The 21,126-nt window shown below is 45.6% G+C and overlaps 1 protein-coding gene across 1 annotated transcript; it reads right to left on the bottom strand.

Moving 5' to 3' along the window:
• Positions 1–951: 951 nt before the first annotated feature.
• slc51a (solute carrier family 51 member A) lies at positions 952–20,802 on the bottom strand. Its single transcript, XM_066699649.1, has 8 exons — positions 20,653–20,802; positions 7,871–8,022; positions 7,492–7,565; positions 6,525–6,683; positions 5,607–5,718; positions 5,236–5,382; positions 4,556–4,661; positions 952–2,468 (listed from the first exon to the last, which is right to left on the bottom strand). The coding sequence occupies exons 1-8, from the start codon at positions 20,723–20,725 to the stop codon at positions 2,290–2,292; spliced, it is 1,002 nt and encodes a 333-aa protein (XP_066555746.1). The 5' UTR covers positions 20,726–20,802; the 3' UTR covers positions 952–2,289.
• Between the last annotated feature and the right edge of the window lie 324 nt (positions 20,803–21,126).

Here is a 21,126-nt window from a genome sequence, read left to right as displayed (position 1 = left end):
CAAGAATTGCGTGCAAAAGAAAATATACTGTACAGACATGCGTTGTGTTCAGAAGACCTTAACCATGATCCAGAAATGTACAAGCTATACAGTTTGGTCCATAAATATTTGGACAGTGAAACAATTGTCATAATTTTGTCTCTACGCCACCTCAATGGATTTGAAAGGAAACAATCAGAATTTCCTTAAATGGTAGACTTTCCAAATAGAGCAGTTACATCCAAATTGGGTGAACGGTGTAGGAATTACACCCATTTGTATAGGTGCCGCCCCAAGTTTTAGGGGCTCAAAAGTATTTGGACAAACTAACATAATCATGGATTAAATTGTGAGTTTCAATACTTGGTTGCAAATCCTTTGCAGTCAATGACTGCCTGAAGTCTGGAGCCCATATACATCAGCAGATGCTGGGTTTCTTCCCTGGTGATGCTCTGCCAGGCCTGCACTGCAGCTGTCTTTAGATCCTGCTTGTTCTTGGGTGTTTTGCCTTCAGTTTTGCCTTCAGCAAGTGAAATGCTGCTCAATTGGATTCAGGTCAGGTGATTGACTTGGCCATTGCAGAACATTCCACTTCTTCGCATTAAAAATGTCTTGGGTTGCTTTCACAGTATGCTTCGGGTCATTGTCCATCAGGACACAACTATAAATCATTAAATTTTTTGTAGTAATTGAAAACAATGTATCCTTGGGTCAATTATATGTACACAATCTTAACCAACACACAGATATTCCGCACCTAACAGGCTTATGATCAAGATGAGATTCTGTTTCTCCAGTGGCTGAATGTGTCATACCTTTACTTTTACATACAGCTGCAGATTAACATTAATATAATGGAGTCTGTAGTCCATTTACACATTGAGCAGGACAAATAATGCATAGGACATTTCTACATGGTGAGAGTGTATACATTTGTATAGGTGGACAGACGACACATTCACATCTTGTTGATTTTTTAAATGTATTTATTTTCACTTATTTTATTACCTCAGCAGTTGTGTAGTTTTATCAACATCACTCTCTATTTTACGAGTCCATTAAAAAAATGAGAAAATCAACATCTTTAGCAAAACAAGGGATGCAAATGTGTTATCTGTGTTTAACTCGGTAAGATCTATATCACTTTATACATCCTACTGTTTACAAACATATTATTATTTATATATAAAAAAAACAAAACCTGAATAGGTGTTTTACATTTATTAAAAAAGGTCCTCCACATGTAGTACAAATAAGGTCAGTGCCAATTGTTCTGTCCCAACGCTTCTGTCTTTATTGGCTCAAAAAGGTATGTTGACATTATGTTATCAAATAAACGCACTAAACAAGCAAGAATGTTTGGTTTTAAAAATATATTTTTACTAGTTCCATTTTTTCTGTTAGTACACACAAGTCATAATTGCACCTGTACACCAAACTGGCATTATAAAAATACTTTATATCTGTGTATCACTTTTATATAGACTACTACTCTTGTACTCTCTACCCAGCAACTTCCAAAAATGCACACACACGCACACACCTTCCATTCCAACATATGAAAAGAGTTTATATTTGAGGTTTTAAAAACAGACATTATGTCCATTATAATAGAGAACTGTATTTTGTTCTCCAATACAATGTTACTGAGATTAACCCAGTGCCAGCATACGCTAGAAACCTGACAAAATTACATTTAACAATTTGACCAAGTATAATTTCTTGGATTCATTGCAGCACAGTGAACTCTATTAATGAGTAGATACAATATTTGATACAGCCTTAATAACTAAATGGTGTTTTATAAATATATTTTAAAATGTCCATATCCAAATATGGGAAATGGTTTGATGCCAGCATAGATAGGAGCATAGGAGATAGGAAAAAACTGAACATGATAAACATAAACAAGAAAAAAAAATGCAATCTTCTATGTTGTATCGGAATATAGGAGAAGAACGTATTCTACATAAAATAACAGAAAACCCTGTATTGTATTCGCTTAATACAGCCTATATAGGTTAAATGTTTTTGTAGTCAGCCATGGCAAATTCCTAAAACATGTTCACTTCCTGGGCTTTTGTACTTAACGTATTAAAAAATAATACACACACAACTTCATAACATCAACTCACAGGCAGAATACAGCCAGTCAGAAAAAGTGAACTTATTGAGGTTCTTTTCTGCAGATGTTGCTCGTCTCCAACTCTGTGGCAGACTGAACAGGTCCTAACACCAAACGCAGGAACAGTGTAACACCAGTGTGCGCGCAGTCTCCTCTATGGTGCGGCTCCTTGCAGAGGCCCACAGTTAAGCCGTCTGCACGCCGTCCTCGCCACACTCGGACTGCAGCAGGATCTTGGCATTGCCCTCGTTGTCCTCGGCGTGCTTGTCCAAGTCGTCCAGGGGCTTGTACCGTCTCCTGTACAGCATCCTGGTGACCAGCGTGACGATGAACATCTCCATAATTAACAGCTGCTGGTTCATGACTGAGGAAAGAGCAGACCACAGTCACTCCCTCAGACTTTCACACCACTTTAAGGTTTGTGTGTGTGTGTGTGTGTGTGATTTCTAAGCAAAAGTACACAGCCTTTTCATCAGCCCCCACAATCAACTGACCCTCACCACTTTTATTTGACCTATTGTAGTTGGTCTCCAGTGTAAATATATTATAACTTGCACATTGTACAGTGTGGCTTTAGTTGGCTGGGTCTATACCTAATGTTGACATCATGATTTCGCCAATCACTCTATTCAACAAACTTTGTCTTCATTTTCCATGGGCTTTTTGAGTGTTTGACAATGTTGAATACATGTTCCCAGACCAACATCATGCTAGTGGGCAGTTATTGAATCGTTCTGGCCCAACACAGGGAGGTTATCTGGGCGTGTGATTTTGTTAACACAATTCTTATGTAGTCATTGTTGCACAGCATGAATGGCAACACTCTGTATGGTCATTTCCCTGGGTTATTTCCCTCTAAATCTGATCTCCTCTCTTCCTCACCTTCTGCTGACCTCTCCATCTCAATCCCCTTGGAAACTACGACACTCTCTCCCTCTTCTTCCACTAACAATCTAGGAGTCACCCTCGATCCTGTGCTCTCCTACACCCAGCACATCACCACGCTGACATGCAGATTTTTCCTGAGCAACATATGCCGGATCCGTCCCTTCCTCACCGACTGCTCGATTCAGCTGCCCGTCCAGTCACTGGTCCTCTTCCGCCTGGACTACTGCAACTCCCTCCTGTCCAACCTGCCTGCAACTACTACCCGCCGCTCCAGCTCATCCAGAACTCTGCGGCTCGTCTGGTATTCTCTCTGCCACGGTTCGCACACGCTACTCCACTGCTCCGCTCCCTCCACTGGCTCCCGATACCGGCACGCATTCAGTTCAAGACATTGACCCTCACCTACCGCTGTCTCAACCACACTGCACCAAGCTACCTTCAGACACTCGTCTCTCCATACATCCCCTCCAGACCACTGCGCTCCTCCAGAGCCAGAAGACTAACTCTACCTCCTCTCCACTCTCCAGAGCCGCTCCTTCTCATCCCAGGCCCCTAAGTGGTGGAAAGCCCTTCCCACTGAAGTCAAAACAGCAGAGTCCTTGACCTCCTTCTGGCGCTTACTCAAGACACATGTTTTCAGACAGTACTTGTAATTTAGTCTTTCATTATCCTGTAAGATTGCACTTATACAATGTTTTGTCATACTCTTGCCTTTGCATTAATAGCACTTGTATTGTTTATTTTGATTTCCCCTACTCTCCCTCTGCCTTAGTTCTTAACTTTGACTTAACATCATGTCTGCACTTATCAGCTCTTACAGTCTAGAATACACTTGTAAAAAGGTATTATGCCTGAACTGCACTGTATTATTGTATTGTATTGTATTAGTGCACTTTGTATTATGCCCTGGAAAAGGGCGTCTGCTAATAAATAAATAATAATAATAATAATAATAATAATAATAATAATAATAATATAAAGTTGTATTTGTTTTATTTTTTATGCTATTCCAACTGAGACTTCCCTAAGCACTTTTTGAGGTGTAAGATTGATCGTGCACAAGCATTTTTATAGATAAGCAGGTCCAGCTCAGAGCAGGTGAAATACTCCTCAAATCAGCCGTTCAGAGTCATTGTTGGAGTGACTTGGCCTGGAAGGTTTTCTTTGAGGGCTTTAGTTTAAGCTAAGAATCAAGCCTGTAGGGATAGGGTAGCACCTATAGTAATATAGTAATCCTGAATGGATTAGTGAATTGATACAATATGAACAGTCTTTTGGGAACACAATCTAATGGTAGTACAATACAGTTTGATACACTTTGTGCACTTTAAAAGTATACACTTGCTGAAAAAGCAGATCTCTCTATCTTTACACTCCTACCTCTTTATAACTGTACACATCTGTTACAGTTGTGGGAGCTTTAACCTCTGTTGGATTGAGCTCGGGATAGATTCAAATTGGCTGGAAAAACCAAACCCCCGATTCTGCGTGTTGCTGGACTGTGCTGGTGTTACCCACAGTGGAACACACAATGCGGATAACTAACATTGTAAAACAACTTACAGGAGCCCCGAGCCACAGAGGAAAAGGGAGGAGCGCAGGCTATTGTTCCTGCCATCGCAAGGATGTTAATGATGGCCGACTGAAGCTGGCTAAGGATCAGCACCAACTGGTAAAATAAAATCAAGAATAAAGTCAGTTCAAGAGAACAGAGATTTAGGGAATTGCAGCTTTTAATTTTTTTACAGCTTACAGTAGATCTTCGGCATCAGCAGTGTCTGACTATGAATGATTCCCAATACTTTTTAATGAAGGATAAAGTGAGATTTCAGCTCATTACATAACATACACTCCCTGCCAAGACATTTATTATCTATTGATCAATAACTGTGGGTTTGTTTGATTGTTTGTTTGTTTGTTTACCATGGCAGTCATTAATTAGAAAAACATGGATGTTGTTCTTACAACAGATTGCTCCAGAAATACACTGCAGGCTATCACAATTAAAGTAACCATTATAAACACAAAGAAGTGTGTCCTTTCAATCCTTTATTTCAGGAAAAATCCTTTTTGTTTTGACCTCTGAAGATCTGACAAAGACAGAAACCTTGATTTTGTTTTATTGCAAGGCAGAACTAAAGGAAAGAATGCATGCTGTGCTACTTCTTTGTTTATCAGTCTTACATAAGAAGAAATAAAGGAGTGTGCCCTTGGGAGGCAGGAGAGGCAGCGAGGGCTCCTACCTGATACATGGCAAACTTGGGGATAATCTTCTGACTGCGTAGCAGCCCTTGGACATGCTTAAACACCATGGAGACGGGCCAAAGCGCGATGATAGTGAGGATCCCAACAAAAGGATTTATCCATATAGCAGAACTATTCATAGATAGCTGCAAAAAGAAACAGTTTCCCGTCACACAAATATACAGACATGTTTGTTTTAACTGTAACGTGGAGGCTGGTTATAAGCAAACTATAAAAGAAACAGAGGATATGTGATATAGCAGATATGACTTGACGAGAGACAAGCTTCTGAAATATTAGCTTTTTGATAGTTAAAAAAATCACATATTAGAATGATGCCATCGTATTTACACGAAAAGCTCTCACTTACATTAGCGAGGTCAAAGTTCCCGTTGGTCCAGAGTACTATGGAGAGAATGGTGAAGACTGTTTTCAGGAAAGCAAACTGAAAAGATCCTGCCTTCAGCAGAAACAGGGTTCGTCTGTAAAAAACACAACAAACAATAATAATTTAATTAAACTGTTATGAAAAGTAGTGGAAGCTCTAGGTGACAATGATTTAGTTTATTAAACTTTTCTGTGAAGCAGAACAGCCCAGACTGAAATTAGATCTGCACTTGAAAACACTGCCTCTGATCAGCTCTTCTCTGTTGGCCAGATCAGACAGGAGACTCATTACAAATTCGAGACAGCTTTCAGAATTACACTGGGCCAGTTTCCCAGGCCGCAAAACTGCACAGAGCTATTTAATTTACACTTCAATTTAAACAATGAGGCTGGCTGATGAAAATCAATTGCATATGATGATGCGCCAGGATTTGTCATTTCCCGGAGAGCAGGGCAGAGATGTCATGCACAGGCAGATTTCGCTTGCAGTGCAGAATTTGTTCAAGTTTATAGTAAATTGTAAAATACCTGTGTCTCATTGGGTAGTTATTCACTTACATGAAAGCATGGTGTCATGGTTTGTCATTTCTCTGTGTAATAATGCCGGTTACTATGATCCAATGCCATTTACACGTGAGCCACTGGTTAGTCATGGTGATGATATAACATCTTCAGAGGGTTTTCCCAGAGCTCATAATTTTAAACGAACACAGCAGAGTGACTAATAAGTAAATGCCTTTCAGAGAACACTTGAGTATTCTTTCAGAAGACATCAAAGGACAGCATGATCTTTCTATGGTACCTCTGTAGAGCTGACAATCTGCATTTCAGCTGCTAAGCAAGTCAAACACAGAGTGCCGTACTGTACTCGGCATATTTCCCATAAGAGGGCAGGACTGACCTTGAGATCCCAACGAACGGTAAGCACAGGCAGCAGCAGCAGCAGGGCCCCGTACTGATCTTCAGGCGGTTTTGGCCACAGCGCTTTAAAAAGCCCTCATCCCCTCCGCACTCCTCGATCATGAGCACCAGGAACTTGTAGATGACAATGGCAAAGTACCTGCAAACACAACGGCGGGGAGGTGTCAGAGCCAGGAGGCCATGCTCTCACAAACCTCTACAGTCAGGACCCCCTGCTCACCACACACCAGCCCTTGAAGGCTCAGTGCCCACAGCAGTTGTTTCTGAAATTGATGTGTTTCGTTGCATTCCGATCTCGATCAGACTCCACTTTGCCACAGTCTGTGAACATCCTGATCTGCCCTACGGATTCTTTCTCCATGACTAGACAGACTTTTAGCTTTTTTGTTTGTTTGTACAATTTCAATATTTCAGTGTTGCCTCCGGCAGCAGTTGATATTAATCTGCATTTTCCTGTTATTTTGTTCTGTACCTCACTCATTGTGTGAACATCTGTCTCCTGCATGACACATTGAAAGGGTTATGATATAAGTAGGAAATGAAAAAAAAAAAATCCCCACAATATTAGTTATTGCATAGGCGAGAAAACAAAACAAAACAAAATATGCATAAGCAAACAATTGGAAGTAAACAGTACTAATTAGAGACTGACAGACGGAAAGAAAGTCATGTTTTTGGCAAATCTGTGTTAATACTTATTGTCTTACTGCTTACATCTTGTGCCTCTACAGTGGATTCTTGGAACTGGGAGGTCAAGATTAATGCAATCCTTACAGTCTGAATAATCACTGTCTGTAAAAGGACACGCCAGGACCAAAGAGGAAACCTTTATTGTCCTGCGGTGTTCCTGCTATAGAGGAGTCAGTAAAACCAAGTCATATGACACCATAAGGGAGAGCAGTAGCTCATACTGTGTAATGTATCAATGTATTGTGAAAAGCCCTTACGTAGCAGCTGTGAAGTCTGTAAACATGGTGGCACGCGGGATCCACATCCCACAGCAAGATGTTACTGCGATGACCTAAAAGAAACGAGAAGACTATGTTTTTAATTACAAAGGTTTTACAGTATTTGTTTTCCAAAGTATCTAATTATGTACAATCAAGGTTTATGTTTCAAATAACCATTTTGTAAAGTAAACCCTGATGCTTTTTGGCCAGTTATAAGTAATATCAATTGGGCTCTGGAACAGAAATCCCTGATCTAAATGCATGGCTTTCATTGCTTTGTTATAGTGCCAAGGTTATTTGATACATTTTCTGATGCAAAGGCTCTTACATGATTCACATTAATTAATGTTAAAAGACAATTACAGTTTTTACTTACAGGTGCTGCACCATTAACCCACATAATGGCCGATTTCTTAGGAGAGGGAACTGTTTTATAGATATAAATGGCTTCTTCCATGTATATGAGCACAGACAGCACTGCCATCAGGGTAAGGACTGCATACAGAATGATCCCAAAGATATCCAGATCTGTGGGCAGAATGACAGGCAGAATCTATAGGATGCATTTCATTTTCATTACAATATCAGTAAACATTTACAGTATGAAACATATTCTGTTAAGAATCATAAATGTCACCCATCTGGAATGTGTAGAAAGATTTGAGCAACACAGGACCATATTCAACATGAAGAAAACTATTTACCACATGCATAATAATGAACACAGTCCTGAATTTGTTACTGTTGTTGTTATGTTTGAGGAGTTCATTGGTGATGGTCAGTATTCTTCAGGCAGCAGATTTAAGTTTTAGACATTGTTTTAAGTCCTCAACCAAATGCCTGTGCCAGGCACCTTTAAACGGTTTTCCTAAAGACAATATTTGTAATACAACTAATAACTAATAATTAAAGTAGCCCCCAAAAAAGGAGTACATAAAAACATTATATGTGCTTTATAGACAAAACAATTAACAATATGAAACCATTCAAAATATAAAGAATAAATATAAAGAAAACCATAATGTAAATGTTATTATGTAAAGTAGTGTAACAGATGTTTGTGATCTTGGCACGGAACTACTAAGCCTCTACAAGAAATTATTAAGAAGATGTTCTCGGTCTTGACAGGAACTGCAACCAATTCCCAGAAGTCTTTTTAGAGCAAGGAAGGAACAGTCACGTTTGTTCAAACTCAGGGATTTGTAGATAAAACAAGAAATGTACTGTGATTGAAAAATCTTTTTAAACAAAAAGCAAATGACATAAACCTGTAAGTCAACAAAGACATTTTCACAATTTCTGATGTAATATTGGATTTGATTTGAGTCCAAGGACTCATAGATTAAGTTTGTAAGTTTCATTTGAGACTCAAATGGCTTTTGTTTGGGTTCCAGGAATTAGAAGTTAAAACAATTCATGCACCATGCAGTTTACTGGAAATGGATGTTAATGCAAATAATCTCTGATGTGAATCCAAATCATTGTGGACAGTCTAAAACTGAAAGGTTATTTTCCGGTAATAGTGTGTTTTAGTTCTGCAGTTTCCTCACCATAATGAAAAGATATCTAGTGCACGGCCAGCCTTGCTTGAACCAAATCTCTACTTCTAGAAATGTGTTCCTCAGTATCTCTGTGCAGCTCCACACAGATTAAAACAGTTATGACACACATCTAACTGTAGAAATAAATGACTTCCAAACTATGATTTATTAATAATACACTACCAGTCAAAAGTTTTAGAACACCCCCATTTTTCCAGTTTGTATTGAAATGTAAGCAGTTCAAGTCCAGTGAATAACCTGAAATGGTACAAAGGTAAGCGCTAAACTGCCAGAGGTTAAAAAAAAAGTTTAGGTTACAAAAAACTGAAAACTAATGTACATTTCAGAGTTATACACTCACCTAAAGGATTATTAGGAACACCATACTAATACTGTGTTTGACCCCCTTTCGCCCTCAGAACTGCCTTAATTCTACGTGGCATTGATTCAACAAGGTGTTGAAAGCATTCTTTAGAAATGTTGGCCCATATTGATAGGATAGCATCTTGCAGTTGATGGAGATTTGTGGGATGCACATCCAGGGCACAAAGCTCCCGTTCCACCACATCCCAAAGATGCTCTATTGGGTTGAGATCTGGTGACTGTGGGGGCCAGTTTAGTACAGTGAACTCATTGTCATATTCAAGAAACCAATTTGAAATGATTCGACCTTTGTGACATGGTGCATTATCCTGCTGGAAGTAGCCATCAGAGGATGGGTACATGGTGGTCATAAAGGGATGGACATGGTCAGAAACAATGCTCAGGTAGGCCGTGGCATTTAAACGATGGCCAATTGGCACTAAGGGGCCTAAAGTGTGCCAAGAAAACATCCCCCACACCATTACACCACCACCACCAGCCTGCACAGTGGTAACAAGGCATGATGGATCCATGTTCTCATTCTGGTTACGCCAAATTCTGACTCTACCATCTGAATGTCTCAACAGAAATCGAGACTCATCAGACCATGCAACATTTTTCAGTCTTCAACTGTCCAATTTTGGTGAGCTTGTGCAAATTGTAGCCTCTTTTTCCTATTTGTAATGGAGATGAGTGGTACCCGGTGGGGTCTTCTGCTGTTGTAGCCCATCCGCCTCAAGGTTGTACGTGTTGTGGCTTCACAAATGCTTTGCTGCATACCTCGGTTGTAACGAGTGGTTATTTCAGTCAAAGTTGCTCTTCTATCAGCTTGAATCAGTCGGCCCATTCTCCTCTGACCTCTAGCATCAACAAGGCATTTTCGCCCACAGGACTGCCGCATACTGGATGTTTTTCCCTTTTCACACCATTCTTTGTAAACCCTAGAAATGGTTGTGCGTGAAAATCCCAGTAACTGAGCAGATTGTGAAATACTCAGACCGGCCCGTCTGGCACCAACAACCACGCCACGCTCAAAATTGTTTAAATCACCTTTCTTTCCCATTCAGACATTCAGTTTGGAGTTCAGGAGATTGTCTTGACCAGGACCACACCCCTAAATGCATTGAAGCAACTGCCATGTGATTGGTTGGTTAGATAATTGCATTAATGAGAAATTGAACAGGTGTTCCTAATAATCCTTTAGGTGAGTGTATACTGTGTTACTACACCCTCTTAAGCATTATTTGGCAGTGTTATGCCAATCCTATAATGCGTACATCGTTTGAAAGCTTATTCTCTTGCCTACCAGCACGTTTCATTCTCAAATACATCTGATTTACAGTCTCCCTGTCGCCCGCCGTTATTCAGAGCCCGCGCAGTCTGCTCCGGGGGGTCGGGGGTCTCACTCAGACGGTCTTGACATTGTGAGCTCTCTACGGGTGTGTGTTGCTTCTACCAAAATGTGGATGCTCTTGTTTTGATCACTAGACTGTCTGGTTCCAGAAAATGTCATTATTGTCAATATTTTCTGAGATATAGAAAATATGTATGGGAGGGGCATAAATGTGGTGGGGTATAAAAAACAAATTTTTCACATCAGAGAATGCTTCACATCATTAGAAAGCTCTTCTTTCACACACATGGGATTAAAGAGAAGCACACGGATGTGGTGCCCTTGTAGGGGACCAGAGGGGTTTGTCAGCTTAAGGAGTTAAATTTTGTTAAAACGACTCCATGATTTCTTTTTTATCGCCATTTGTTCTGTGCTTTAATACACTGTACACTGAGTACACTGAGACATTAAACTGCGTAAAGTTCAATAAAAACTGGAAAAATTGAGGTCACCCACAGTACTTTGGAGTGGAATATGATGTACCAAATAATTCAAGGACAGATTAAATGGAGCCAGTAAAGCAAAAGAATAAAAGCTTCTGCACTGGTTACTCTACAGTAAACACAGCTTACTGCAGAAAATTGGCATATATCTCCGTAATAAAAACCTGTACATTTTACAGTTAAAACACTATACAAATTTGGGTGAAATACATGAAATAGTGAATTTGTACTTTAATGGGAAATCTTTGAAAATTAACAAGGTATTGCCACCTCCTGGAACCAATCTGACACCTATTCCGGCAGTGGATTGGCCACAGTTGTGCCAGCCTAATCGCAGGGCTGCCCTGGGTGGGGTGTGAAACAGTCCCCAGGAGGATCTCTGACAGAAGGCCTGGGAGTGTAGGGATAGCCCTGGGGGGACGCACAGTAGGGGACCAAGAGCGAATATGTTGCTGCCAAGAGATGTGGAGGTCGTCCAGAGCTCGTTGGAAGATGGCTAAGGGTGGGGATTGCCATCATACAGAGCCAAAAGGGCCTGTCCTCCCTAATTCTGTTCTCCTCATCCAGGCCCTGTGCATTGGAGGCTTGGACAGAGAGGGCGTCCTCATTATCACCTGTCGGGGACTGAAATGCAGTATATACAGCCAAACCATATACAGTGGATTACGGTCATGTACTGTAAAGCAAATTGTAAATCAGTTTGTAAGGTGTGATGGTCAAATTATACAGACATGGCCCATAATACACTGCATACAGTGGCTGTATATACAGTCAGCATTTGTTAAACTGCCCGGTAAAAACCATGGGCAAACTGGCAATATAGTGGGGGTATTAAAAAATAATAATCTTCTACACAATGTTTGCAATAAATTCAAGGGTTTTATTTTTGTCCTTTGCGTTTTGTTTATTGTGGTTTATAGAAGTCGCTTATTTTAAACTGCGTCAAGCCTTTCGGATTAAACAAATCAACCCAAGATTTTAGATGGGATAAATGCTGTGTCTTCAGGAACACAGCCGCCACTCTGCATATGCAAAGCTTGATGAGGCTGTAGCAGGGATGCTGATTCAGTATTTCATTGGCACTATAATGAAGTCAGCTACAATGTTTATATGTATATTGTTTGTTTGGCTTGGGAAGTTGGCAGTTGGCAGGTAACAATAACAATAACATATTTTCATAATAGACATTTATTCAGAGATTATAGCAGGTGGTAAATGAGATTGGCAGTATAGCATGGGAGCACTGTACTGGTCTACGGTCATGGGCTGTATAACAGTTTGTACAGTATGACTGTGTATTGAAATTAAGTCCCTAAATGGGATTCTATTTATATGGTCAAGCATGTTATTTTTCTGAGAATTTGAGCGATAACTCTGCTGCCAGTAATCTGAGCGTTAAATGATTTTAAGTGATTTATGTTTCACAGTGTAGGACTGCAGGAAGGGCGTTGCTGTTTTTTTCCCCTGGTTATGAGGTGTTTAACTGTTTCACATGGAGACAATTTAGCTGGAAATTCAGGGAAAGGATGCTAGTTGTGATAACAAACAACAGCCATTATACACTTAGTTATTTCATCCATCTTCAAAACCACTTATCCTGGTGAGGGTCACAGGGAAGCCAGAGCAGATCCTGGCAGGCATAGGGCACAAGACAGGAATACACCATCACTGGGCAACACACACACACACACACACACACACCAATATAGAGTGACCAATCAACCTAATCCACATATCTTTCGATGGTGGGAGGAAACCAGAGTGCCCGTCGGAAACCCACACGGACATGGGGAGAACATGAAAAAACCCAGGACTCCTGGAGCTGTGAGGCAGCAGTGCTAACCACTGTGCCACCATAACACTGAGCCACCCCACTTAGTTATTTGTTTTCCAAATTTCTAGGAACAATCAGGTTGAAAGTAATTAAAAAGTTCCTTCCCACATTGCGTTCTGTAATTTTGTTTTTTGTTTCCACTGATCAACAAGAAAGTCTCACGACATGTTTGTGTGACCTACAGTTCTGTTCACACACTGCAACCACCATATGGTCACAGCTGTAATTTTAATTCTAAGAAAGGTGAATCACATGTTCAGACAACAGTATTCTCATTAACTCCCATAGAACCAAGAGGATCAACACACATCCTTGGTTAGTAACAGTGTGCTGTCCAGATGTGCCTTTACAGACTGACACTGCTGTCAGGAATCCACCAACAACATGATAAAACGGGTTGGTTGGAAAAACCGAGGAAACATGCAGAAAGATGTCATAAGGACGGTAAAAACAAGTTTCCTTTGCCGATTTTCAAACTGAAAACTGCAGCTAGCAACATGTTGCAGGAAATTAATAATTAATTATAAATGGATGAATGGTGTTCCTCTTCGCTTGCCTTAAGCACTGCTTAGTGTTGCATAAAAAAGTTACAGACAGTAACAAATGCATCACCAAAGCGTTTATTACCTAGCTAATGTGCATTTCCATGTCACAACAAGCATTACTTCTTTGATCAGCTTGGTGTACAACATGGCAATCAGTCATTGGGAGAGCCCAGACAACATACAATGTTGTCATAGCATTTCAGAAAGGTTGCCACGTGGCTGCAATTGGGTTGTAGTAGACATAACCTTGTAGACAAGTTTGAACAACAATGATGATTTGATTCTGTCAGACATGTTTCAGTACCATTAGAGCAACCTAAGAGAATGATGTTTGTTATTTAATTGTAAAGTGGCAATAGAAAATATCCCTCCCTCTGACTTTTTCACATTTCACACTGTGAAGCATGCTTGTGGCAGCACTGGTGCCCCTATATATGTGTTTTTTCATGACATCACTAGGATTCGTTTATTTTAATGTTCACTCGATTTAATTAAGTTCATTTTTCTTTTCTTTGGTTCAGTTTAAGGATAAGGGTTTAAATGTCTGCAGCAAGTTTGCACAGACATGTTTTTCCTCAGCTTTTTAAGAAGCAAGTCAAGACATCTCTGCACAGTGTGTGGGGGAATTACACAATGTTTATCTGATCCAAATACAAATGGCATGATGATATTAGTCTTTTAGTTCATGCAATAAAGCCTGTACGGAACACATTCATTGAACTACTTTGGACTTCCTTGTTTGTAATGCACTGCAACATTTCCGCTGTCTTTTATGATACTTGGCAACCCAGTTCAAGGGGGTTGATGTCTAAAACAACAGTAAAACGTAAAATATCAGTGTCACGTCTCAGCGAGTCAAATTGTTGGGGGAAAACCTGACTTAAGATATCAACCCTCAGTCCTGGGTTAAGATGAATCTAAAAAAGTAAAGCGAGTCAAAACCTTCCTTTTTTGGTCGCCCTGGATAAGGGCGTCTGCCAAAGAAATAAATCATAACAAATCATAACAGTAAATGGGACAGAAAGAGAGTGCAAGAACAGCAGCTTGATAAGTGCTGGACAACACAGCATGCACAGGATTCTTCGATACAAAGACATTAAAAGTGAAGAATTGTTTGACTTTCAATATTATTTGTTATCCAAGTCATAACAGCTGCTGCAAAGGAATAATACATGTACTTTTTTCTTCCACAGATTCCACAATATTGTCTTATGGGCATTTTGTGTTGGGTGGGTGTCTGAAATGGGATCTTTGTCTAGCAGGCTGACAATGGCGTTTTCTCCGTCTCCTGCAGCGCTCAGCCGCTTTGCTCTCAAAACTGAGCGCTATCTCTACAGGCACGGATTTGTATCAGCAGACTCACTAAAAAGGCTATATTTCGCAAGTGTCACCCCATACATGTTTATGTAAGAGAGCACTGAATTAAGTATATAAGCTCAATGTATTCCCTGCATACATTAGTAATTCAGACTGAAACCACAATCATTTCCAGATGGTAAAACAAAAATAAGTGTTTAAATTGTGTTGTTGTTGTTGTTGTTACTACTACTACTACTACTACTAATAATAATAATAATAATAATAATACAAATAATAAATTAAATAATGAACATATTATTTATTTAAATTAATGTAACAATATGGTCACCTTCACATACAACTACATAACATATTTTCAGTTTTAAGAATTTGGAGGAAAACATTTTAAATCTCATGGGATCTGCTATGAAGTCTTTACATAGAAGGATAAATCTATAGATAAACATGAAACTGATGCTGGTGTCGCCAATTCACCAGTGAGGCTACTTTTCAATTTGTATGTATTATTAAATCTATATTAAAGCTCTAAATAGTTCATATATATTAGGGCTAGGGCTGGGCGATATGACTTAAAAATAATATCTCGATATTTTTAGAAGTTTGGGCGATACACAATATAACTCGATATTTCTTGTTTTTATCCAATCAAGCTACAGAATAACACCAAAGACATTTAAACAATAAGTATTTATTTTTATCATTAAATATGCAAAACTAACAAATACACATGCAGGCTGTCATGGTAAATATATGCAGAATGCAACACATTACAGCGCAAGTGTTGCGTGATTATTGATGACTATTACGTGTGTTTTGTTATTATGGGATATATATGTACAGAAATACACAGTATGATTTACTGTCACATAACAACAATAACACCAGTAATAGTAATCAGGCAACACATGCGCTGTAAAGGTCCAGATTCAGGCAGATTTAGCACAGCCGGGTTTATAGCGGCGCATTAACATCTGCTGGACAGACATTTCTCCTGTGACTGTCGCGTCTCGATTCTGCTGACCAGCAGGTGTTAATTGTATTATTATTATTATTCAAACTGTTGTACCACTTCACCGTCATAATAAAAATAAATTGAAACTTTCTGCATCTGTTTGCATTGCTTTCCAATTTATTAAAATGCAAACCATCTTAATTATTCTTTAATTTTATACAAATTATATCCATCTAAATTAGCGGGGGTGGGGGCCTGCAGATCCAGTTCAACCCGGCGACGAGAGCGGGGCGCAACGTGTGCGCTTGCGCATCAAAGTATCTCCTGGTTACTGTGGTTATTGTGCGAGATCTCTCTCCTCCATGTCTGTCTGTCTGATGCTCATGTCTCACCTGCACCCGACACGGGTGGAAGAACCGGGGATGACGAAAAATATTGCCGTAAAGAGTGGGATTTGCGACACAACGATTAAACGATAGAGCATAATATGAAAAGATAGACGTTTTTCTATCGTCACACGATATATATCGTCATATCGCACAGCCCCTTTTTAGAGCTACTTCGATTAATCGGGTCTATTGATCAACTTATTAATTGATCGACGATCACTATTTTCACAATTTTATCGAGCAGATTTTATTTTCCTTGATTATTAGTGGCGATTATCCCGTTAACACTAGAAGCGCCCATAGCTCTTTAAACGCTGTGGTATAATGGATGGCAACCGATATAATACATCTAGTACAAATGTAATATTTAAATGGCAATATTAACATAAAACATTAAATTGATCGGTATAAGTAACATCATAGCGCTTTTTTTAAACGCGTCACTGCCCAGTCAAAACAACGGGACAGGTGTTTACTGGCGCATAATCACTCAATGTGACCACAGCCGTAAGACTCGTGTAATGATATCGCGTGTGTGTGTGGATCTGCGCACAAACTGCGGTTACAGCCGCTAATGGCAAAACTAGTCCAGCTCTGGATTCACCAGGACATATTGAGGACAAAGTCAAGGGTTTTCTGTCTTAAAAGGCAGAGCGGACAGCAGCAGGGCACGGAGCAGGGCACGGAGCAGGGCACGGAGCAGGGGCAGGGCACAGAGCAGGGCACGGAGCAGGGCACGGAGCAGGAGCAGGGCACAGAGCAGGGCACGGAGCAGGGCACGGAGCAGGGCACGGAGCAGGGGCAGGGCACAGAGCAGGGCACGGAGCAGGGCACAGAGCAGGGCACGGAGCAGGAGCAGGGCACAGAGCAGGGCACGGAGCAGGAGCAGGGCACAGAGCAGGGCACGGAGCAGGGCACGGAGCAGGGCACGGAGCAGGGCACGGAGCAGGAGCAGGGCACAGAGCAGGGCACGGAGCAGGAGCAGGGCACAGAGCAGGGCACGGAGCAGGAGCAGGGCACAGAGCAGGGCACGGAGCAGGGCACGGAGCAGGGGCAGGGCACAGAGCAGGGCACGGAGCAGGGCACGGAGCAGGAGCAGGGCACAGAGCAGGGCACGGAGCAGGGCACGGAGCAGGGCACAGAGCAGGAGCAGGGCACAGAGCAGGGCACAGAGCAGGGCACGGAGCAGGGCACAGAGCAGGGCACGGAGCAGGAGCAGGGCACAGAGCAGGGCACGGAGCAGGAGCAGGGCACAGAGCAGGGCACGGAGCAGGGCACGGAGCAGGGCACGGAGCAGGGCACAGAGCAGGGCACGGAGCAGGAGCAGGGCACAGAGCAGGGCACGGAGCAGGAGCAGGGCACAGAGCAGGGCACGGAGCAGGAGCAGGGCACAGAGCAGGGCACGGAGCAGGGCACGGAGCAGGGGCAGGGCACAGAGCAGGGCACGGAGCAGGGCACGGAGCAGGAGCAGGGCACAGAGCAGGGCACGGAGCAGGGCACGGAGCAGGAGCAGGGCACAGAGCAGGGCACGGAGCAGGGCACGGAGCAGGGCACGGAGCAGGGGCAGGGCACAGAGCAGGGCACGGAGCAGGGCACAGAGCAGGGCACGGAGCAGGGCACAGAGCAGGGGCAGGGCACAGAGCAGGGCACGGAGCAGGGCACAGAGCAGGGCACAGAGCAGGGCACAGAGCAGGGGCAGGGCACAGAGCAGGGCACGGAGCAGGGCACAGAGCAGGGCACGGAGCAGGGCACGGAGCAGGGGCAGGGCACGGAGCAGGGCACAGAGCAGGGCACAGAGCAGGGCACGGAGCAGGGCACGGAGCAGGGCACAGAGCAGGGCACAGAGCAGGGGCAGGGCACAGAGCAGGGCACGGAGCAGGGCACAGAGCAGGGCACAGAGCAGGGCACGGAGCAGGGCACGGAGCAGGGCACAGAGCAGGGGCAGGGCACAGAGCAGGGCACGGAGCAGGGCACGGAGCAGGGCACAGAGCAGGGCACGGAGCAGGAGCAGGGCACAGAGCAGGGCACAGAGCAGGGCACGGAGCAGGGCACGGAGCAGGGGCAGGGCACAGAGCAGGGCACGGAGCAGGGCACGGAGCAGGGCACAGAGCAGGGCACAGAGCAGGGCACAGAGCAGGGCACGGAGCAGGGCACAGAGCAGGGGCAGGGCACAGAGCAGGGCACGGAGCAGGGCACAGAGCAGGGCACGGAGCAGGGCACGGAGCAGGGCACGGAGCAGGGCACAGAGCAGGGCACGGAGCAGGGCACGGAGCAGGGCACGGAGCAGGGGCAGGGCACAGAGCAGGGCACGGAGCAGGGCACGGAGCAGGGCACAGAGCAGGGGCAGGGCACAGAGCAGGGCACGGAGCAGGGCACGGAGCAGGGCACGGAGCAGGGCACAGAGCAGGGCACGGAGCAGGGCACGGAGCAGGGCACGGAGCAGGGGCAGGGCACAGAGCAGGGCACGGAGCAGGGCACGGAGCAGGGCACAGAGCAGGGGCAGGGCACAGAGCAGGGCACGGAGCAGGGCACGGAGCAGGGCACGGAGCAGGGCACAGAGCAGGGCACGGAGCAGGGCACAGAGCAGGGGCAGGGCACAGAGCAGGGCACAGAGCAGGAGCAGGGCACAGAGCAGGGCACGGAGCAGGAGCAGGGCACAGAGCAGGGCACGGAGCAGGGCACGGAGCAGGGGCAGGGCACAGAGCAGGGCACGGAGCAGGGCACGGAGCAGGAGCAGGGCACAGAGCAGGGCACGGAGCAGGGCACGGAGCAGGGCACGGAGCAGGGGCAGGGCACAGAGCAGGGCACGGAGCAGGGCACGGAGCAGGAGCAGGGCACAGAGCAGGGCACGGAGCAGGGCACGGAGCAGGGCACGGAGCAGGGGCAGGGCACAGAGCAGGGCACGGAGCAGGGCACAGAGCAGGGCACGGAGCAGGGCACAGAGCAGGGGCAGGGCACAGAGCAGGGCACGGAGCAGGGCACAGAGCAGGGCACAGAGCAGGGGCAGGGCACAGAGCAGGGCACGGAGCAGGGCACAGAGCAGGGCACGGAGCAGGGCACGGAGCAGGGGCAGGGCACGGAGCAGGGCACAGAGCAGGGCACAGAGCAGGGCACGGAGCAGGGCACGGAGCAGGGCACAGAGCAGGGGCAGGGCACAGAGCAGGGCACGGAGCAGGGCACAGAGCAGGGCACGGAGCAGGGCACAGAGCAGGGCACGGAGCAGGGCACGGAGCAGGGCACAGAGCAGGGCACGGAGCAGGGCACGGAGCAGGGCACGGAGCAGGGCACAGAGCAGGGCACGGAGCAGGAGCAGGGCACAGAGCAGGGCACAGAGCAGGGCACGGAGCAGGGCACAGAGCAGGGGCAGGGCACAGAGCAGGGCACGGAGCAGGGCACAGAGCAGGGCACAGAGCAGGGGCAGGGCACAGAGCAGGGCACGGAGCAGGGCACAGAGCAGGGCACGGAGCAGGGCATGGAGCAGGGGCAGGGCACGGAGCAGGGCACAGAGCAGGGCACAGAGCAGGGCACGGAGCAGGGCACGGAGCAGGGCACAGAGCAGGGCACAGAGCAGGGGCAGGGCACAGAGCAGGGCACGGAGCAGGGCACAGAGCAGGGCACGGAGCAGGGCACAGAGCAGGGCACGGAGCAGGGCACGGAGCAGGGCACGGAGCAGGGGCAGGGCACAGAGCAGGGCACAGAGCAGGGCACGGAGCAGGGAACGGAGCAGGGCACGGAGCAGGGCACAGAGCAGGGGCAGGGCACAGAGCAGGGCACGGAGCAGGGCACAGAGCAGGGCACAGAGCAGGGCACAGAGCAGGGGCAGGGCACAGAGCAGGGGCAGGGCACAGAGCAGGGCACGGAGCAGGGCACGGAGCAGGGCACAGAGCAGGGGCAGGGCACAGAGCAGGGCACAGAGCAGGGGCAGGGCACAGAGCAGGGCACAGAGCAGGGGCAGGGCACAGAGCAGGGCACAGAGCAGGGGCAGGGCACGGAGCAGGGCACGGAGCAGGGCACGGAGCAGGGGCAGGGCACGGAGCAGGGCACGGAGCAGGCTGTCCCAGCTGACAATCACAGGACGGGGCACTGACTCTCTCCGCGCCTGTGCGCTGCCGCAGTTGCTGCTCGATGCGCATTTCCACAGCCGCTGGGAAGGCAATGGTTAAGACAGGAAAGTTTCATAGAAAAGCAGAGCCGGGTCCTGATCACAGAGCGACTCTCAGATCCCCAATCCCACAACCAACCCTCTTACTACTCACACGCAGGGACTGAGACAAGGTGCTATTATTAGTAATAGTAGCGGGATGTATAGTGCACTACAGTTGAAAGCTGCTGAAGAACCTCCCGGACACTGAAAGGGTTGAAGAAGCTTAGAACTCACGGATAATGATGTCGATAGCCAGCGGGGGCTGCTGGGTGCAGCTGGGGTCGGTGACATTTCCCAGTCCGTCCATCCTGGCAACTTCTCCACAGCGGTGCAAAGCAGACAGTGCAGCTCAGTGCGCGGCTGCGGCCCGTCTGTCCCGCCGCCCCCGCGCGGCCTCCTATAAAGCGGCCCGCCTCCCCCGCGCGCCGCGGCGTCGCTGGGCAACGCGCTGGCCACTCTCGAGCGCCTGGCCCATCAGTCCTGACGGCGGGGGGGGGCGGGGGAGCTTTCCCAATTGCCCCCCAGCCCCTGAGATGCCCACCCCTTGCGACGCCCCTGCCTGTAACTAACCACTCTAGGGAACCCGTATCGACAGTTGCGGTTACAATGATGATCAACTCAAGAGTGCATGTGTTGTATTTCTTCAGACAGTCTAGATCAGCCTTCCAACTAAATAACTGCATCTCTGTGATCTCCACGGGATTTGGA

The sequence above is a fragment of the Amia ocellicauda genome, chromosome 3 (genome assembly GCF_036373705.1).
Source record: "Amia ocellicauda isolate fAmiCal2 chromosome 3, fAmiCal2.hap1, whole genome shotgun sequence".
Taxonomy (NCBI): domain Eukaryota; kingdom Metazoa; phylum Chordata; class Actinopteri; order Amiiformes; family Amiidae; genus Amia; species Amia ocellicauda.
The sequence above is the reverse complement of the archived record's forward strand: the minus strand, read 5'-3'. Positions and strand labels throughout refer to the sequence as shown.

Bases quoted from the DNA above. Each gene is read 5' to 3' on its own strand.
- slc51a (XM_066699649.1), bottom strand. From the start codon at position 20,725: ATGGACGGACTGGGAAATGTCACCGACCCCAGCTGCACCCAGCAGCCC. The intron at 8,023-20,652 runs GTGAGTTCTAAG...TTCTGCCCACAG, and splicing joins GGCTATCGACATCATTATCC to ATCTGGATATCTTTGGGATC. The intron at 7,566-7,870 runs GTAAGTAAAAAC...CGTTTCTTTTAG, and splicing joins GGGTTAATGGTGCAGCACCT to GTCATCGCAGTAACATCTTG.